Raw genomic sequence first — 19519 nt, 5'->3', positions numbered from 1 at the left:
ATTTTGGCACCACGAAAATCAAATTTTTTTATTTTTGTGGCTATTGGTAAAACCTAATGCACAAAACGAAAATTCTGATTCCAAATCAATTTGTTTACTGTAAAATAAGATTTTTTTTTTATTTTTTTATTTTTATAAATTTTGAAATAGATTTCAAACAGGTCACATGGAATTTTTTTTATTTGATCAGTTTTTCATTCATAGTAAGCAAAATTTGCAAATCCTAAATTTCAATTTTCAGTCATAGTAGATTTCTAAAATTTTCATTTCACTTCCAATATAAACTTGCAAGTCTAAATTTCCATTTTCAGTCGATAGAAATCTAAAATTTCAATCTCACTTCCATTATAACCGAATATTCTACATTAAAAAATAAATAAATAAATAAAAATAAAATAAAAGAAAAAAAAAACTTAGATTTATTTTTGAAACTTGAATTATTTTAAATGTAAATATAGTTTGCGACTGATATTTTCTTTAGATAGGAGTTTACAAAATCATTTTCAAGATATAAGAAAAAATTAAGTCATATATTCATCATTTGTATCTCATCGATACAAATCAAACTATGCAAATCACAATCATCTCATTACGAACTCAAATTTACATGCCCAATCTCAACAACCCTTTCTAAATTTTCAAAGTTTTTATTAATTTTGGATTTTTTTTTATAATTTTCAAAATAACCAAATTTTAAAATAATAAGGTGATGGTTTTTTTTTTTTTTTTTACTTAATTCTAAACGAAACTTAAAACCAAATAGAGTTTCATTGTGTTAAGCGTTTGGTTGTTTGTTTTTTATAATATTTTATTTCCATTAAGTATTAAAAAGTAAAGAAAAACCAATATATTATTATTTTTTATTAAAAAATTAAAATATTTTGACTTTTGCTATTCAGTTAAAATTTTATAATAAGTTGTAAAAAAAAAAGTAAAAAAAAATAAACAACTTAAAATTTGAAAGAAAATTACTTGCAAAGTTAAAAAAAACAAACACCTCTATAAGTTTTAATTGGTTTTAAATTTTGACAACTAAATAGTTTTACTCAAATAAAAAATTGCATTTTCTCATAATGAATATATCGGTAACCTTTAATTATATTTTCAATATTTGGTGTTTGAAATTTGAAATTAGGGATGCATCAAGTATGACAATGTTGTTATAGCAATCTTCAAACATGAATAAAAAAAAAAAAAAAAAAAAATAGAAATAAAAACATTTTCCATTAACCTGTTATTATAAAAAAAATAAAAAATTTATAAATTTAATTTATTGCTTTTTTACTTTAAACTATCATTATTTGTAGATAACTTTTTATTCATTTTTTATTAAAAAATATTAGTACTTTTTATAATTATAATTATGTATTTTTAATATAATGTCTTGCATGTTAAATTAATATGATTTCCATTCCTATTTATACAAACTAACAGTGGAATGGTGATTATCAATATGTTTATATAAAAAGTATAGATTTCCCTTATATCCTTAAAAATTATTTTTAATTTTTTTAAAATTTGTAATAGTAAGACTCATTATAATGTCTCTAAAAATTATTATTTTTCATCTAGAAGTTAATATTATTTTCTATATTTTAAAACACAAAACATAAAGTGCATCGAAATGGACATTACATTAGCTATTCTTCATGCATGTTGAATTCCAAAGAGAGGTACTCCAATTCCTTTCATTGAACGCACCAAGCAAAGGCCCTTGAGTATTCAACGGTCCGACCATTGAACCAAATGGTCTGTCTGGTTTCCCTTAAACTAATCAACAGTATTTTGACCGAAATCACAATGTGAGTCCCTTTCATTTCTGGCCCAATGAGCTTTGACTGTAGCCTAATAACATGCTCTAGTCCAACAATATGTTTGAGGCTTCAAGGGTAAGCAGGGACTAAAAGATCCAATGCCTGGACCACTGTGCAATGCAACCAACTTAGCAAATGTTTCAATAAAATAAAATATAAATAGAAAATATTGATTTTTGTTTCAAATTTTTATCATTCAAGTATATTTAACAAATATAAATATTTACACTCACAATTATTTTTATAATAATTATATAATATAAGTATAAAAATAATATATTAATTTTTAAAAGTTTAAAATAATAAAATAGATAGAGATAAAATTAAATATTAAAATTTTCTTTTCATTTTAAATATATTTTCATAGTTAAATATTATACGTATTCTATTTAATAAAATTTATTATATTAATATATTTATATTTATCATTATCATTTAATTCGACATTTCAGATTTAAAAAAGGAAATATTTTTAAAATTTTTAATTATATATATATATTTTAAAATTTTAAAATTTAATTTTTATTTTAATAATGTATAAATTATATATTTATTATGCCACCAGTTCAACCGCGATTCAATTATCGATTCGACTATTGAATCGTGAATCGGCTAGTTCAATCATTGGTTTAGTTCTAAAAATAGTGAGAAAAAAAATGTTTATTGAATAATGCCTACATACTTTTTTACCTGACAAAAGAGTTTATGATTTATTTCACTATAGTAAAGTACTCTATATGTGAAGAGCATTAAGCCTACAAAGTTCCTATTAAATATCTTTTATCGAAAAACTTTATGCTAGGAGTTAATTCCAATTATATATATATATATATATATATATAAACACATAAAATTACATTATACATATGAATTAAATGAGCCTTGCATCACCTTGTTCACATAGAAAAATAAAAGTTGGAATATATAATTAAGAAATAGAAGAAATATTTGGGAGGATATTGTGTTGCAAACCTTGAATTACTTCGTACTCTCATGCCCTATATCTCGTAGAGTGCATGTATCCATCTCTACGCATTTCCAAATCTATCGTAGTAAAATAAAATGACAATAAAACCAATTTAGAATAAAGATTTAGAGATTTGGACGTCATATTTGGATCTGGATGTTTCCAAATCAATTCCATATGATGAAGAATATGTTTGAATAGTCTGGAGGTCTCGTACACCCAAGATCTTCCACCTGATAACTTGAACCATGATCTTAACACTGCAAAGTGTGCTCTTTGGAAGGATGAAAACCTTGATTGTCTTTTTTTTCTCTCTTTCTAGAGGTGGAAGACAACTAACTAAAGGTATTAAAAGGAAACCTTAACCCATAAGAGGGTATTATAAGGTTGTCCATTAGGCTTAAGTGACTTGAGTCCATCAAGACTTGAGTCACTTAATCTAGCCCAAAATGAGTCCTAATTAATTAATTATTCATATAGGGTTATCTAATTAATCAATTAGCCTAATCTAGAGATCTTGTTCATTATCCATTGTGCAGCCTTACATAATAACCAAAACACTCTTATGTAAAAGAATGAATCTAGAACCAATCCAACCCCTATAAATCGTGTCATCATGGTATATGAGCTTAGAACGGGGACTACTAGGAATCAACTAAAGAGAATCCAATCCAACTCCCCTAGAATCCAATTTTGAAGTTGATTCAACATCCCACTAAGAATCAATTGCATTCTAGTACCATATGTAAATAACGAAATAAAGCTCGGGTCTGTGACCTACTATCCACTATATACAAACTCCTCATGAATTAGTGTTCGTAATCTAGAAAGATAGTGTTATCATCTATCAAGATTACCTCTCAAATGCTTGAGTTACAAATTCCACTTATTATGTGATCAATTGACATACTTTAACTCCAAGGAGCATATGTCAAATTCCATTAAAAGAATTACTACGACACTACAAATTTCATGATCACATGTCCTTTAGACCACCCAAGGGGACACATTGTCTCAATCCCATGAGATATCATGGTGCTTTTATTGAGAATACCTATTGCCACCAACCTCCATCAATAGTGATCCAATCCAAATGGATATGTGACCACTTTAGGATCTCACCCATAAGTTAAAGCCTCCTATTGATTTTGGCATAAACTCGATATCTTTTCAAGGTTGAGAGTCCATATAGTATAGTAGCTTGGTGAATCATGACAATTGATAGCCTTGCGTCATGATTCACTGTAGGTCATGTCTAGTGTGCATCATATATACTAGTGTACTTATCATGGAAAACCTATCCCAATGGTTAAGACAAGTCATCTCTTTAATTAGAAAGTGGTAAACTATAGTATCTATTGGATTGTCCAAATCCATGAATTGATTGTGGACAACTTATCTACTTATAAGGAACTCATGACTTATATCTTCTGTGCAATTCTTAATACACCCAAGTTATGTACAATATAAGAGACATGAGTTGAATACTAAAATCAATGTAAATACACTAAAGAGATAGTAAGGAGATAGATAAATCTAACTTTGTTACATTATATCTTGCTTTTAAGGGTTCAATCCCAACATATTGTTGAGACAATGAGCTCTTGTACTATATTTGTTGGCAATTTTATTCTTTTTCATTTCATTTTGGCATAGGGATATTTTTAAATAGTGACTTTCTATCGATTTAAGATTTGAGGTTGTTGTTCATTCAATCGGATTGTCACAAGTAAATTTGAAAATGTTTGTTAAAGGTAAGTTAGTTTTTTTAATAAGGTATAATTGAATCAGGAGTTTTAGAATATAGCTAAAATGTATTAATTAATTTTTGGCACTTTGAGATTTTATTTTATTTTTTTTTTAAGAAAATTCTTTTCTTAATTAAGTTTTGTAAAGTTGATATTTTAGTTTTTTCCATTTCCAACCCTCTAGGCTCCTAGCCCTATATATATACCACAACTAAATATGTTTTTGAAGGAAACTTTGAGAGAATATACTAATTTGCTCTATTGCCCTATCATTCCCAATCTCTCAAGAAAGAATTCATATGATTGAATTTTAGGTTGTTGGAAGGACCTATATCCCCTCAGAGGTTGAGAGGAATCCACTGGATTGTAGATTAAAGGTTTTAAACCTCGTGGTTTTTTATCTACACAGTTAGTGTGAGGGTTTTCCATGTAAAAATTTCCATGTCCCTTGCTTGATCCACTACAAGGAAAAAGATATATGGTGACATTTATAATAAGTCACTATAAACATAGGGTGTCACTACAATATAGCGTCACCTTATCCACTGACACCATAGAGGGTATTAATTGGTGACGTATTTGGAAGCGACACCAAAGCAGATAAATGGTGACACATTTAAAAGAGACACCATATATTTTTAGTGATGCTTAATTTGATATAGAATTGTATGAGATATATAAGGTGTCATATTAAATGCATCATCTTTGAGTTATGGTGTCACGTTAAATGTATCACTTGTAATTTATGGTGTCACATCATTGTAAATGATTATGGAAGATATGGTTGTTTTTTGTTGATTAGTTTGTAGATTTTTGTAATGCTTATTAATAAATAAGACTAACCTGTGTAAATTGTCCATAAATATAATAATCATATTACATTTAACTTATATTTTCATAATGCTTATGAATTAATTTGTAACATATTACATCATCCAATAATATTTGTATATCAAATGTTCACAAAATGATAGTACATCAAACACATCAAACCCACCAAAACTAAAAAAGAAAAGTGAATGCACATTAAAACATGATTTAGAAATGTTAAGCTTCCCAACATTCATGTATACTTGCATTTCATATGCATAAAACCGACTAACCATAAAATGACACAAGAGTTGCATCCAAAAATCCAAAATTCTCAATTCCAAATAAAGTAACGTTTATGTCCTATAATGTATGACATAAGAGTCATATCTAAAAACCTAAATCTTGTTGCCTCTTTCTCCTTTCTTTTTATTCTTCATATTGTCCTCCCAAGAGTGTATACCTGCATTTCATAGTTTAATGAGTTTTAGAGTTCTTATTGAAAATAAAAATGTGATGTTATAAACAATAAACAAATCTAAGTACTAATGTTTTCTTTTTCTTTTTCCTTTTTCTCATTTTGGTATAAAAATAATTCGTAAAGAATAAGTAATGTTATACAATATCAATGGAAAATTCAATCATATAACAACTAAGGGACTTACCATGAATGATCACGATACATCAATATGATTCATGATTAGTTATAACACAAAAGTAATTCATTCTTCTCTAATTTCATCAAATTCTACTTGAGAATATGTTTTATTTGTCGTCAAACTGAAATCAAATGAGAATAACATTAATATCACAATAATTGAAAGTATGAAATTATATACAATTCATTAAATGAGTAAAACCTTTGATGCAATAACTGTAAAATCAACAATTATTTCTTTAATGAATCTCATAACAAAGTAGTCATATTTGAACCCAACATTATTTTTTTACTCTTAAATTATTTTTAAACAAAATAACAATTAGTAATATATTGGTTCATTTTTAAATACTTTCACAAGAATATATTTTAACTACAAGTTATTTTAATTTATCAAAAGATTTTTAGGAAATGAGCTATTATCCATTTATTATTTTCTTATTTTTCAAAAAATATTTTCAGTCATTTCATACACGTTTTCAACTACTAAAATTATTGTTTTTATAGAATAAACAAAGAAGCATACACTTCTCCTCCACTCACTAAGTCAACTATTACAATCACCATAATATTTTATTCACCTACCAATATCTCATTCCATTTAGATAACTCTCTCAACAAAATTCTACAATACTTTTTACTCTCCTATGATATTGAATATTTTATTCCATTTAGGTGACTCTCAACACAAAGAAAAGTAGGAATGTCTTCTTAGGTTAACTAAACAAAGACTTTTTTTTTTTTAACTTTACAATATGTATAAAAAACAATTATTTATTACAAGGAATGTGGTAGAAAGGTCATTTTATTTTTAAAGAATTTTTTATAATTTCTTAAACATTTACAAAAAATAGAATCTAACAATTTTATTTCTAAAAAAATTGATCAATTCATAAAAGAAAGAAGAATGTTATTTTTTTAAGAAAAGTCAATAAACCACTTTATTCTTGAATTATCTAAACAAAACTTACTAAAAAATATTTTATCCCAAATTTATTTTCAAAACTTTCTTATTGAAAACTATCTCATATATAAATTATTTTATTATATAGAGAAATTCTTATTTTATTCTTTTTTTAGAGAAAAATTCACTTGTTTTTTAAATATCAAAGAAGTCTATTTTTATGTCTATTATATATATATAAATTCTCTTATTTTCATACAAGAAATTTTCATTTATGCCTAAAATACTTTTAGAAAAATCATTGCCAACAAAATTTTATTTTTAAAATTATTTTCAACATTCTTATTTAAAAAAATTATCATTGGATTATTTTTAAAAAAGACAGTCCTAAAAAAATTAACCATTTATAACCCAATTTAAACTCAAAAATTATCCCCAATATTATTTTATATTCCTAAATTATTTTCAAACAAAATAACAATTATTAATATTTTGATTCATTTTTAAATACTTTCACAAAAATATATTTAAACCACATATTATTTTAATTTATCAAAATATTTTTAGGAAATGAGCTATTTTCCATTTATTACTATCCTATTTTTCAAAACATATTTTCAGGCATTTCATTCACATTTTAAATTTCAAATACTAAAATTATTGTTTTTATAAAACAACAAAGCATGTAAATTTCAACTACTAAAATTATTGTTTTTATAGAATAAACAAAGCAACATACACTTATCTTCCATTTACTAATTCAACTATTACAATCACTACTCCAATATTTTGTTCACCTACCAATAATTCATTCCATGTAGGTGACTAAAAAAAAAAAGGGCATATTTATAATACCCTTTACCACTCTAATACTCAATATTCTATTCCATTTAGGTGACTCAATACAAAGAAAGTGGGAATGTTTTCTTAGGTTAACCGAAGAAAACCCTAAATAACTTAAGTGCTTTTGGATTAATTGAGCATCATCTTGTAGTAGATGTCAATCTCTATTGTTGGACTTCACCAAAAAGCTCCTAGCACGGTGGAAAAAAGTATCAAATATAGTCAAGTCTTCAATAAAATATTTTCACATGTGAAAAATTACAACCAATACACTATATAGTCAAGTCTTCAATAAAATATTATTTCATGCGAAAAATTACTACAAACTAGCTAGTGTATCTCTCATTCTCAATTAGACAAATTTTTTAAAAATAATTCATTTTTTTTGTTTTCATTTGTTTTGGGGCTTATTAGCAATGAAACAAAAAATATGTTAGAATGTTAAACCTAGTTTTTACTTCCCTGGAACTCGATAAAAAACACCATTTACAAAACCCACATCATAGATATACTAAATCAAGAGATATAAAACAATTATACTAACAAAGTTTTTTGCATTAATAAAAAAAATGAAGATGATAGATAAGAGATTTTGACTTACCCGAGATTTTACGAAGCAAAGAATATCAATTATGGGTGTGCCGACCATGGGTGTGAGAAGAAGGAGAAGAAAACGATGGTTAGGGTTAAGCAATAAGATCTTTTATATTAGTTAATGTATATATGGAAACAATGGACTTTTCATAAATTGTTCCTACTCACTATTTTTAAAAAGAGCCCATTGAGTTATAAAATTTAAAACTTTTTATTTCATATGGTGTCACTTCCAAAAAATGACACCGTAAATCTGAAATTAGCATCATCTAACTATCCTAATTGAAGATTTTTTATATGATGTGTCACCTTTATAAATTTTAAGTTCAATGGTGTCATTATTTTAAATGTGACACCATAAATAGTGACATCATAAATTATTTTTGTAGTAGTGATCTTTGATTGTTTGATTATCCCTAATATCTCCAAGTTTAGTTTGGGTTAATTTATTTGTTGCTTATATCGTAATATTTAAAAGCACCCATTCACCCCTAGGTGTTACACTTATCGAAATAGGTTTGGGCATTTAAATGAGTTGAGGTTAGCAGTATTTGAACATTTAGCAATTTTAATAATGAGAAGGATTCGGGCATGCCCGCTACAAACGATCCTATATTGTATGATGGGCCAACAATTTGTATTAATATTCAAAAATGTATTTTATGTACGAACTTCCGGTGGACTTAACAAACCAGAGAGATTTGACCTCAAGTTTGTCTCTAAACTAAGCTTCAAGTGCTACAAAAGCTTACATAAGTAATGAGAAAATGTCTTACCTTACGCAATCTGAAACATAAATTAAAAAAAAAAAGAAAAGAAAAAACACCAATGCTTATGACAAATGATGGACACAAGTACCTTGCCAGTTTTGCGGCAACGGCTATGAAGTAATTGTAATTAGGGAAATTCAGATATTGTATGTTCATGAAAAAACACCTTCAGTTTATTAGGATATAAAAAGAAATGATTGTCACACATTTCAGCAATGAATACATATAAGTGATATCTAATCTTATGAATAGTAAGATGTGAATAGGTGAGTCATTCTAGTAGGTGTGGTCGTCAGTCTAGAACTGAGATTGAAGATAGTCAACCACCTTCTTGTCCACTTGGAAGGCCTTTGTAAGAACATCAGCTGAAATTGCTGGCTTTGAGCCAAATACCGCATTGGCAATGGTGATCACGCCAGGGTTCTGGCTACTCAATGCAGCAATGGCGACTGCTTTTGTTTTTCCCACATTGAGATGGAAGTGAATGAGACCCTCTGGGAAGACGAAAACATCTCCTTTGTAAAGGACCTTGGCGATGAGGCGGTTGTCGGGATTAGAGGTCACGAAGCCTACATAAAGTGTTCCCTCCAGGACGGTCAGTATCTCTGTGGCACGGGGGTGGGTGTGGGGAGGATTGAGACCATATGGAGCATAATCAACACGAGCTAGTGAAATGCCAAGGGTGTTGAGTCCGGGTATCTGAGCCACATTTGCCGGTGTGACCATTGACCCAAGTTTGTTTGAGGTATTTCCCGGAACCCGAAGCCCTGAAAAGAAGAAATCATTTGCTGTCGCAACCTTTGGATCCTTGCAGACTTTTCCATTAACAAACACTGCAAAGCCATAAACGCATTAGGCCGTGCTGCCATGAAATCATTGATATATAGATAAAGAGAATAAATCTGATCATCAAATGAACAAGACTAGAGAAAAAACATTAATATCATACCAGTGGTCTTTGTGTCATTGACAGCCACACAAAAGTCCTGAAGAGGACTAGGATCGGAGGCAGAGGCAAGGAAAAATGACATAGCCAAGAGTGCAATGCATGCGAGGGTGTTAATGCCCCTCCTTATACACCTCAACGCAATGGCCCATCTAAATGATGACATCGACATATTGTCGAGACGGGTTTAACCTTGTTGCGTCAAGCCTTTATGCCTCTCTCTTAATGGCCATTTGTTTTTCACACAGCTACATATCTCATTAAACCAATGCCCACCTGAATCTCTCTTTCATACCCCACCAAATTACACTACACTCAAAACATTTGGTTGTCTCTCCTACCCTTGGCTACGCCCATATGCTCAACACAAGTTAGACCAAAGATCTAAACCTTGTGTCTTTCTAAGGTATTCCATAACTCAGAGTGCATATAAATGTCTTGACCTCTCCACTAATAAAATATACCTTTTTTATCATGTTTGATTTGTTGAAGATGTCTTTCTATTCTCTAAGGAATTAGGCAAAATTGAGTTAAATGCCCTTATAAGATACACTAGGTCCTATAAGATGAAATACTTGAAAGCGCCACGAAGATGGTTAAACTTATGAATACGCAGTGCAATGGTGCCAAAAGTTCTTGGAGTGAAAGCAAGTGATATTGGTAATGCTGGTGGCAATGGAGTTTTGTGCTTCACCAATATGGACTCCATTATTCGGAGACCAAAAGAATAAGAATTGTGATTTATAATGAGATCTCTAGCAACCAAAGAATATGTAGTGACCCAGATTTTGGATGTAAAATTTTCAATTAATTAACTTGGCTCTAAATAAATCTTCTCTGTTGAATAGTAAGAAATTTGAATGTTAAATTAAGTTATACATAGCTGAGCATTAGATTATGTTAATTAGGAAATTAAGAATATGTTTGAAAGTATTTTCAAAAATGATTTTGAAAAATAATTTTTGGTAATAGTTTTTAAAAATTGTTTTTTGATATTTTATAAAATAAAAGTCTATTTGGAAATTGAAATACTTTTAACTTATTTTTTATATTTTTAAAAATAACTTGCTATATTTTGTAAGAGGAATATTTTGAAGCTAATCACTTAATGTAAGTCCCATTATTTAGGTACAGTGTTAGTGGACTAAAGCAAAATGTTTGTTTATAAAATTCTTTTAAATATGAATTGATTATGTAAACTATATTATTTGGTTTTATCTTTAAATTGAAAGTGGTCAAATTTTTTTTAAAATGAATTAAATTATTGAATTAAATGAGCTTACTTGCTCATTGATTTTTTATTTTTTTTTTTAATAAAGTGTGATATTTCTCATGATTTAATCATGTGTTGTACATGATCCTCCTTATTAAACTATTTTTTCTTTACTAAACTGTGGAACTCACATTTCTTTATTATTCCCTTTTCTAGGTACAAGTGACATTAGTAAGGAAAGTTCGGGATAAGAAGGGTCCTTCTTTAGAAATAAATTTAGTAGAGTTGATTATTTAGGATTCTTGACTTATTACTCTCTTTGTTATGATTTATAGAGTTTTTTTATTTTTTATGTTTTTTATTTTTTTTAATTGAAATGTTTGAGATATTTTCTTTTAGTTTTGGTTTCAGTTTGATAACCGAAGTGACCATGGTGTCCTTGGCCTCAAGGTTTGGCATATCACATATAGAGCTCTCAAGAAGCTATTACGGTGTCAAAATTAGGGTAATAATATGCATTTCTTTTAATATAAGCCTTATTAGTTATGAAAGCAAATAAAAAAACTGAATCCATAAAACCTGTTTCGCAACTGTATTCAAGAATAGTTTTCTACTCTATAAAACAAAAAAACATGTTTGGTAAGCTCTAGAAACTGTTTATTATTTTTTATTTTCAAGAATAAAAACAGGGTGTTTTTAGAGAACATTTTTTAGTTATTTTTTGTTGTTTTCATTTATTTTTTGAGCGTTTTTTTTTAAATAATTATACAAATATGTAAAATAATTAAAAATAAAACATTGAATATAAAAATTATTTTTAAAACATAAATATTTCAAGTTCTTAAAAACATCAAAGAATAGTTTTTAAAAATTGTTCTAAAAAATTATTTTCGAAAACCATTACCAAACATGACCATAATATCCTCTATAGAAAATAAAGATGCCCACAATGGGCTACAATTGTGGTCAAAAGAGAAACAACAGCTATAGATCACGTCTTTAGATTATAAACTTGCTATGATAGTGACTATACACATTGGCCCACCAAATTTTGGCTCTGCGAAGACTTATAGAAACAACTAATTCTAAGCATATCACATGTTCTCTTTAGTTATGGATTTTATTGACCCTTACTACGATTAAAGTCATGGGACAATATCTTCATTTTCTTGTGGTGAAAAGCCCAATCAAGTTGCAACCATACTAGAAACCATGGGTGTGGACAAAGTAAAGTTAGATCAGTTGTAGTGTATTAAAAATTAAAGATTCTTCTAAGCATTAATGTTGGATAGTAAATGGATTTTGGTATTGAAAACTCCTAGGTAATGAGACCTTTTTATGATATGTACTAATAAATTCACATTTCTTAATAGGATTAATTTAATACATCAACTTTAATAAAATTTAAATTTGAGTAATAAAGTCTTAATTACTTGAGATGACTTATGTATGACATACAAAATTATCATTATCAAGCTAAATTGATCGATTAAATTGCTAAACCAATCATGCAAACTAATACTTGGGCGAAGGATATCACAAATTCAAAGCAACTGTTGAATGCTATTTTGATACCAAGTTCGTGACTCTCTAGCTTCTCTGACTTGGGCGGAGGATATCACAAACTCACAAACTCCTTCCAAATCAATGGTGTTCAACATCTCATTGCCCCTCCTTATAGACCTCAATACAATGACCCATCTAAATGATGACATCGACATATTGTTGAGACAGGCTTAACCTTGTTGTGTCAAGCCTTTATGCCTCTCTCTTAGTGGCCATTTGCTTTTCACACAGCTACATATCCATTAACCAAATGCCCACTTGAATCCTTCACTCCAAATCTCCCTTTGAATCTCTCTTTCATACCCCACCAAATTACAATAAACTTAAAACATTTGGTTGTCTCTCTTATCCTTGGCTATGCCCATATGCTCAACACAAGTTAGACCAAAGATCTAAACCTTGTGTCTTTCTAAGGTATTCCACAACTCAGAGTGCATATAAATGTCTTGACCTCTCCATTAATAAAATATACCTTTCTTATCATGTTTGATTTGTTGAAGATGTCTTTCTATTCTCTAAGGATAACTCCATGCAACCTACTACCTCTGATTTCCAATAATGGGCATCCTATTCTCTTTCTCTTGCCTCTCTAAGTGCTACACCCTTCTTAATTCCTCATTCTCACCCTTTTAAATCCTCTGTGTCCATGTCACTACCACTTAGTACCACCTCATCCAATATTGAAGTAGTCTCTCCATTCTATGGCTCACAATCAGGTATGTTCTCTAGTTTGGATTCTTGTGGAGACATTACCCCTACTCCTTCTGATCCTCCTTCCCTTTTACCTAACCCAACCTAATTTCCTTCTATCCCTCACTGTACTCATCCCATGACTACTCGCTTTTAGAATAATATTTTCAAGCCTAAACAATTCCATAACACAACTAAACATCCTTCACATGGTCCCCTTGAACCCTTAAATCCCACAATTGCCCTTTGTGATCCAAATTGGCGTGCAACAATGATTGATGAGCTTAATGCTCTTACTATAAATGAGACATGGGAGCTTGTGCCACCTTATCCATCACAAAATATCATTGGTTACAAGTAGGTTTTCCGAGTAAAATGGAATGTTGATGGGAGTGTAGCTTGTTACAAGGCACAACTTGTTACAAAAGACTTTCACCAACGACTTAGCATTGATTATCATGACACATTCAACCTGGTAGTTAAACCAACTACCATTCGAGCAATTCTTTCCATTGTACATAGCCATGGTTGGTCCCTTCGTCAAATGGACGTCAATAGATATGATTAGTGCTAAAGAGGTGGTCACTCCTATGTCCATCATGGAACATCTCCTCCCTTATGATAGCTCCTTTCTCACAGATGCAATAGAATATCATTGTGTCATTGGTGTTTTGGAGTATCTTCGATGCTCTATCTTATGGAGGCATATAAAGGAGAATATCATTTAATGATACTTGACCCCCACATTATGTCTACGGTCATAGACCAGATTCTCTCCTAATATCACTCCACTGATCTAGTCCATACTGTTCAATCTTGTAAAACGTAACCTTTTTTTTCATAATCAATTCCATAAAACAGAGTACAAGATATAAAGATACAAGAAACTATTTTTGGAAGCTATTCTTCATCTATACAATATTTACGGCTACAATCATGTTTGACCCTTGAGTGAAGGGATTCCTAAATCGAAGATTTTCATAATTAGCTAATTGCGGGACTCATGCCAACACTCCTCCTCAAGTTGGTGTGTAGATATCTCTAACACTTAACTTGTCAAAGTGAGACATTGAAGTTTCTATTGGAAATTGCCTTAGTAAGAATGTCAGCCAACTAGTCTTCAGACATTGCAGTAAGAGTACTTACCTCAGGGACATTCTCAAGAGGAGGAGGGTCTTCGGGTACTGAGGAGTGAGGGGACTGAGAATACTCTATATTTTTTGGTTCTTCATTCTCGACTTCTTCATCTCCATGTTCTTCATTTTGCAATTCGACATGTTCAATCTCTGGTGGTACCTTATGCAGTTCAACCTCTCTATTTCTAGTTCCATGCTCACCCAAGGGGGCCATCAACCAATTCGACTCTTCTGCTTAAGCCTCCCCTTGAAAGGAAGAATTAGGTACCGATGAAGGATAAAAATTCTTGGACTCAAGAAACGTAACAACCATGGTAATATAGGTTCAGTTGGTAGTGGGGTCATAGCACTTGAAACCTTTTTTTATGTAAACCATATCCCAAAAATAAGCACCAAATGACACATGGGTCTAGTTTGGTACGTTGATTCTTGTGGAGGTGGACAAAAGCAACACACCTAAAAATTCTAGGAGAAAACATCAATATTGAAGGGAGGGATATATGAGTAGAGAGGATTTGTAAGGGGGTTTTAAAGAGCAAAATCTTAGATGGCATACGGTTGATTAAGTACACGACAGTAGCCACAACATCCACCCAATGGAAACTTGACACCATTGCTCCAAGGAGTAGGGCACGGGATGTTTCCAGAATATGCCGATATTTCTTCTCAGCGACACCATTTTGTTATGGTGTTTGAGAACATGAGGTCTCATGGAGGAGGCCATGTTGTTGGAAATAGGCTTGAAATCTTTGGTTGATGAATTCACCACCATTATCGGAACAAAGAATTTTTATCTTAGAAGAAAATTGAGTTTGAACCATGGCATGAAATGCTTGAAAAAAGGTGAAAACTTCGTATTTGGTTTTAGCTAATAGAGCCATGTCATTAGAGTACAATCGTCGACAAAAATAACAAACCAACAGTGACCAGAGGAAGTAGTTATCGGGGATGGTCCCCACACATTGGAGTGTATCAATGCAAATGGAGTATTAGTTTTAGTCAAGCTAACTGGATAAGAAACTCATTGGCTTTTAGCCTTAATACATGTATCACATTCAAAGTCCACATTCTACAAAAGGGAAAATAAATATGGGAGTAGATGTCGGAGATAGCCAAATGATGGATGCCCCAAGTGCCTTTTCCATAGCCAAATTTGGCGTGGCTACTGGTTTGATGGTGCGTGTGATTTGCTTTGCTTGGGCTAAACTCATCCAAGGAGTACAATCCTCTCCTCTTAGTACCACGCCCAATAATCTTCTTGTTGAGAACATCCTGAAGAAGACAAATTGTAGAGTATATCAATACAACACAATTAAGCTCTTTAGTAACTTGACTCACAGACATCAACTTGTTAGAGAGATATGGAACAAGAAGGGTGTGAGCTAAAGAGAGAGAGGGAGATAGGGGCACGATTCCAGCCCCTGTGACTAGGTAAGTTGCCCCATTGGCATTAGCAATGCAAGTCCTCCTTGGCTGAGTTGTGTTAGAGAAGTCATTTGGATCAAATGTCATATGATCTGTCGCTCCAGAATCGATAATCCGGGCACCATCATTCCGAGTAGTAGAGTTTCAAAAAACTTGACCACAATTACCTTGATCTGGGGTTGAGGTAGCAGGTTCAGCCATGAGAATAAGGGATAGTTCAGATTCAGTCGTGGTCATCGCTGCTCTACCGGGTACATCTTTAGCTACAAGGGCATCTTGTTTCTTTCGAGCTTGTAATTTGTGCCACTAGTTTGGGTAGCCATGCAATTTGAAACAGGTTTCCCAAGTATGTTTTGTACTCCTATAATGAGCGCACTTATTCCCATCTGAGTGACCTTTGGATCATGAGGAAGACCTAAACTTTAGCAAAGTTTGTGAGTGACCAAATTTTACTCGTTTGATGGCCATAACAACACCATTAGCCACTGCTTCTGCTCCTGATTCCATCACAAATTGTCAGAGATCTTCTCTTCAAATGTGAGCATATGCTTGCTCAATTAAAGGGAAAGGTTGCAGGAGAAGAACATAGCTCCGAACATGATCCAATCGATCATCTAGTCCATCAAGAAAAGTGTATACTCGCTCCTCATGTAAAATGAAGTGGTAGTTTTGTATGTCAATTGCACATGCCATTGGATTCGGTAGATGAAAATCGATCTCTCGCCACAAACCCTGTAGATCGTTATAGTATTTTTCTATAGATCCGCCTGCTTGTTTCATTTGAGATACACGACGTCTGAGCTTGTATACCTACGAGGTGTTAATTCCATCAAAGTATGTTGTGGCAGCAGAATCCCATACCTACTTAGCCGTTGGGTAGCGAATAAAGTTCATGACCAAAGAATGGTCCATGGAGTTGATCAACCAGCTTTTCACCATGGCATTCTTAGTGCGCCATTTACGAAATGAGGGGTCGGTTTCTGGTGGTTAGAGGTAGTCTCCATTGATGTATCCTAGTTTGTCTTTTCCTAAGATGTACATCTCAACAACATGGGACCATAATCCATAGTTGGAACCATCCAACTTGATGTTGAGTGGAACCATTAGGAAATCAGTGATGGGAGCGGAAGAGGTTTGGACCCTTGACAAGACCTCCGTCATCTTTGATGTTAAATTATCAAGGATGGTTTCGGTGGAGTCAACCATGGAGGCCGAGCAAAAAACTTGACTCTTGCCTAATAAAAAAAAACAGGGAACCCAAGATCATGCTCTGATACCATGTAAAATGTAACCTTTTTTTCATAATCAATTCCATAAAACAGAGTATAAGATATAGAGATATAAGAAACTATTTTTGGAAGCTATTCTTCGTCTATACAATATTTACGACTACAATCATGTTTGACCCTTGAGTGAAGGGATTCCTAAATCTAAGATTTCCATAATTGGCTAATTGCAGGACTCACGCCAACAAATCCTTTGGTATGTATCTCCATTAACTTGTGCATATAAATTTATGCTTACCTGTTAATACAAATCTACAGAATATTCCTATCCTCTTCGATGCTCCATTGTTTCTTCAGTTTCAACATGCATCATCACCTTGTTCACATAGAAAAGCAGAAGTTGGAATATATAATTAAGAAATAGAAAAAAAGTTTGGAAGGATATATAGTACATATTATGGGGAATTTAAATGAGTTCGGCTTATATATATATATATGCTAGTGTTTGAACTTTTAGCAATTTTATTGATGAGAAGCACTTGGGCATGCCCGCTATAAGTGATCCTAAATTGTATGATGGGCCAACAGTTTGCATTAATATTCAAAAATGTAGTTTATGTATGAACTCTTTGGATGGATTTACCAAACTAGAGAGATTTGACCTCAACTTTGTCTCTGAACTAAGCTTAATTGCCATATTAAATTATCAAGTGCCACAAAAGCTTACCTTCCGCAATCTGAAAAATAAATTAAAAAAGAAAGAAAGAAAAGAAAAAGCACCAATGCTTATGACATAGGAATGGACACAAGTACCTTGCCAGTTTTGCAGCAACGGCTATGAAGTAATCCTACTCAAGGAAATTCAGACATTGTATGTATATGAAAAACACCTTCATTTTATTAGGATATGAAAAGAAATGATTGTCACACATTTCAGAAATGAATACATATAAGTGATATCTAATCTTATGAATAGCAAGATGTGAATAGGTGAGTCATTCTAGTCGGCGTGGTTGTCAGTCTAGAACTGAGATTGAAGATAGTCAACCACCTTCTTGTCCACTTGGAAGGCCTTTGTAAGAACATCAGCTGAAATTGCTGGCTTTGAGCCAAATACCGCATTGGCAATGGTGATCACGCCAGGGTTCTGGCTACTCAATGCAGCAATGGCGACTGCTTTTGTTTTTCCCACATTGAGCTGGAAGTGAATTAGACCCTCTGGGAAGACGAAAACATCTCCTTTGTAAAGGACCTTAGAGATGAGGCGGTTGTCAGGATTAGAGGTCACGAAGCCTACATAAAGTGTTCCCTCCAGGACGGTCAGTATCTCTGTGGCACGGGGGTGGGTGTGGGGAGGATTGAGACCATATGGGGCATAATCAACACGAGCTAGTGAAATGCCAAGCGTGTTGAGTCCGGGTATCTGAGCCACATTTGCGGGTGTGACCATTGACCCAACTTTGTTTGAGGTATTTCCAGGAACCCGAAGCCCTGAAAAGAAGAAATCATTTGCTGTCGCAACCTTTGGATCCTTGCAGACTTTCCCATTAACAAACACTGCAAAGCCATAAACGCATTAGGCCGTGCTGCCATGAAATCATTGATATATAGATAAAGAGAATAAATCTGATCATCAAGGGAACAAGACTAGAGAAAAAACATTAATATCATACCAGTGGTCTTTGTGTCATTAACAGCCACACAAAAGTCCTGAAGAGGACTAGGATCGGAGGCAGAGGCAAGGAAAAATGACATAGCCGAGAGTGCAATGCATGCGAGGGTGTTAATGACCATCTTCTTCATGTTTATGCAATGTATTCTCAAGCAATCCTTCTTTGAGGAAAGAGCAAGGAATTTACGAGCGCAATGAACTGCTATGGTGGCTAGAGCTTGTTTTTGCTGTGGATTCGTTATGAGGGTTGTTTGTCTATTTATAGCTGAAGAATCTATGAGATGTTTGAGCTTTGAAATAGTCTTGTATTAACTATTGAAATCCAAGTAAAAGCCAAATGATCTAAATTACCAAGTCCTCAAAGTTTGTCTTAGCCCATTAACTTCTATAACCATTTAAATATTTTATATAGAAAACCACTTCAGTCTTAGCCAAATGTAGAACTTGTGTTCCATACCACTTATGTTGAGAGATTAGAAAATCTGAAATTGCAAGAGACGGGCATGCATGACTTATGATCATTTACATATAGACCAG

At 31.9% G+C, this 19519-nt stretch overlaps 2 protein-coding genes across 2 annotated transcripts; both read right to left on the bottom strand.

The window, feature by feature from the left end:
• Window positions 1-9270: 9270 nt before the first annotated feature.
• On the bottom strand, window positions 9271-10331 carry LOC100258094 (putative germin-like protein 2-1). The gene is made up of 2 exons (XM_019224931.2): window positions 10058-10331; window positions 9271-9941 (listed from the first exon to the last, which is right to left on the bottom strand). The coding sequence occupies exons 1-2, from the start codon at window positions 10224-10226 to the stop codon at window positions 9406-9408; spliced, it is 705 nt and encodes a 234-aa protein (XP_019080476.1). The 5' UTR covers window positions 10227-10331; the 3' UTR covers window positions 9271-9405.
• A 7855-nt stretch (window positions 10332-18186) lies between these two features.
• LOC109123892 (putative germin-like protein 2-1) lies at window positions 18187-19207 on the bottom strand. Its single transcript, XM_019224961.1, has 2 exons — window positions 18984-19207; window positions 18187-18867 (listed from the first exon to the last, which is right to left on the bottom strand). Exons 1-2 carry the CDS (start codon window positions 19111-19113, stop codon window positions 18332-18334), a joined length of 666 nt encoding a protein of 221 aa, XP_019080506.1. The 5' UTR covers window positions 19114-19207; the 3' UTR covers window positions 18187-18331.
• Between the last annotated feature and the right edge of the window lie 312 nt (window positions 19208-19519).

Source organism: Vitis vinifera, chromosome 14, assembly GCF_030704535.1.
Source record: "Vitis vinifera cultivar Pinot Noir 40024 chromosome 14, ASM3070453v1".
Classification (NCBI taxonomy): Eukaryota; Viridiplantae; Streptophyta; class Magnoliopsida; order Vitales; family Vitaceae; genus Vitis; species Vitis vinifera.
The sequence above is the reverse complement of the archived record's forward strand: the minus strand, read 5'-3'. Positions and strand labels throughout refer to the sequence as shown.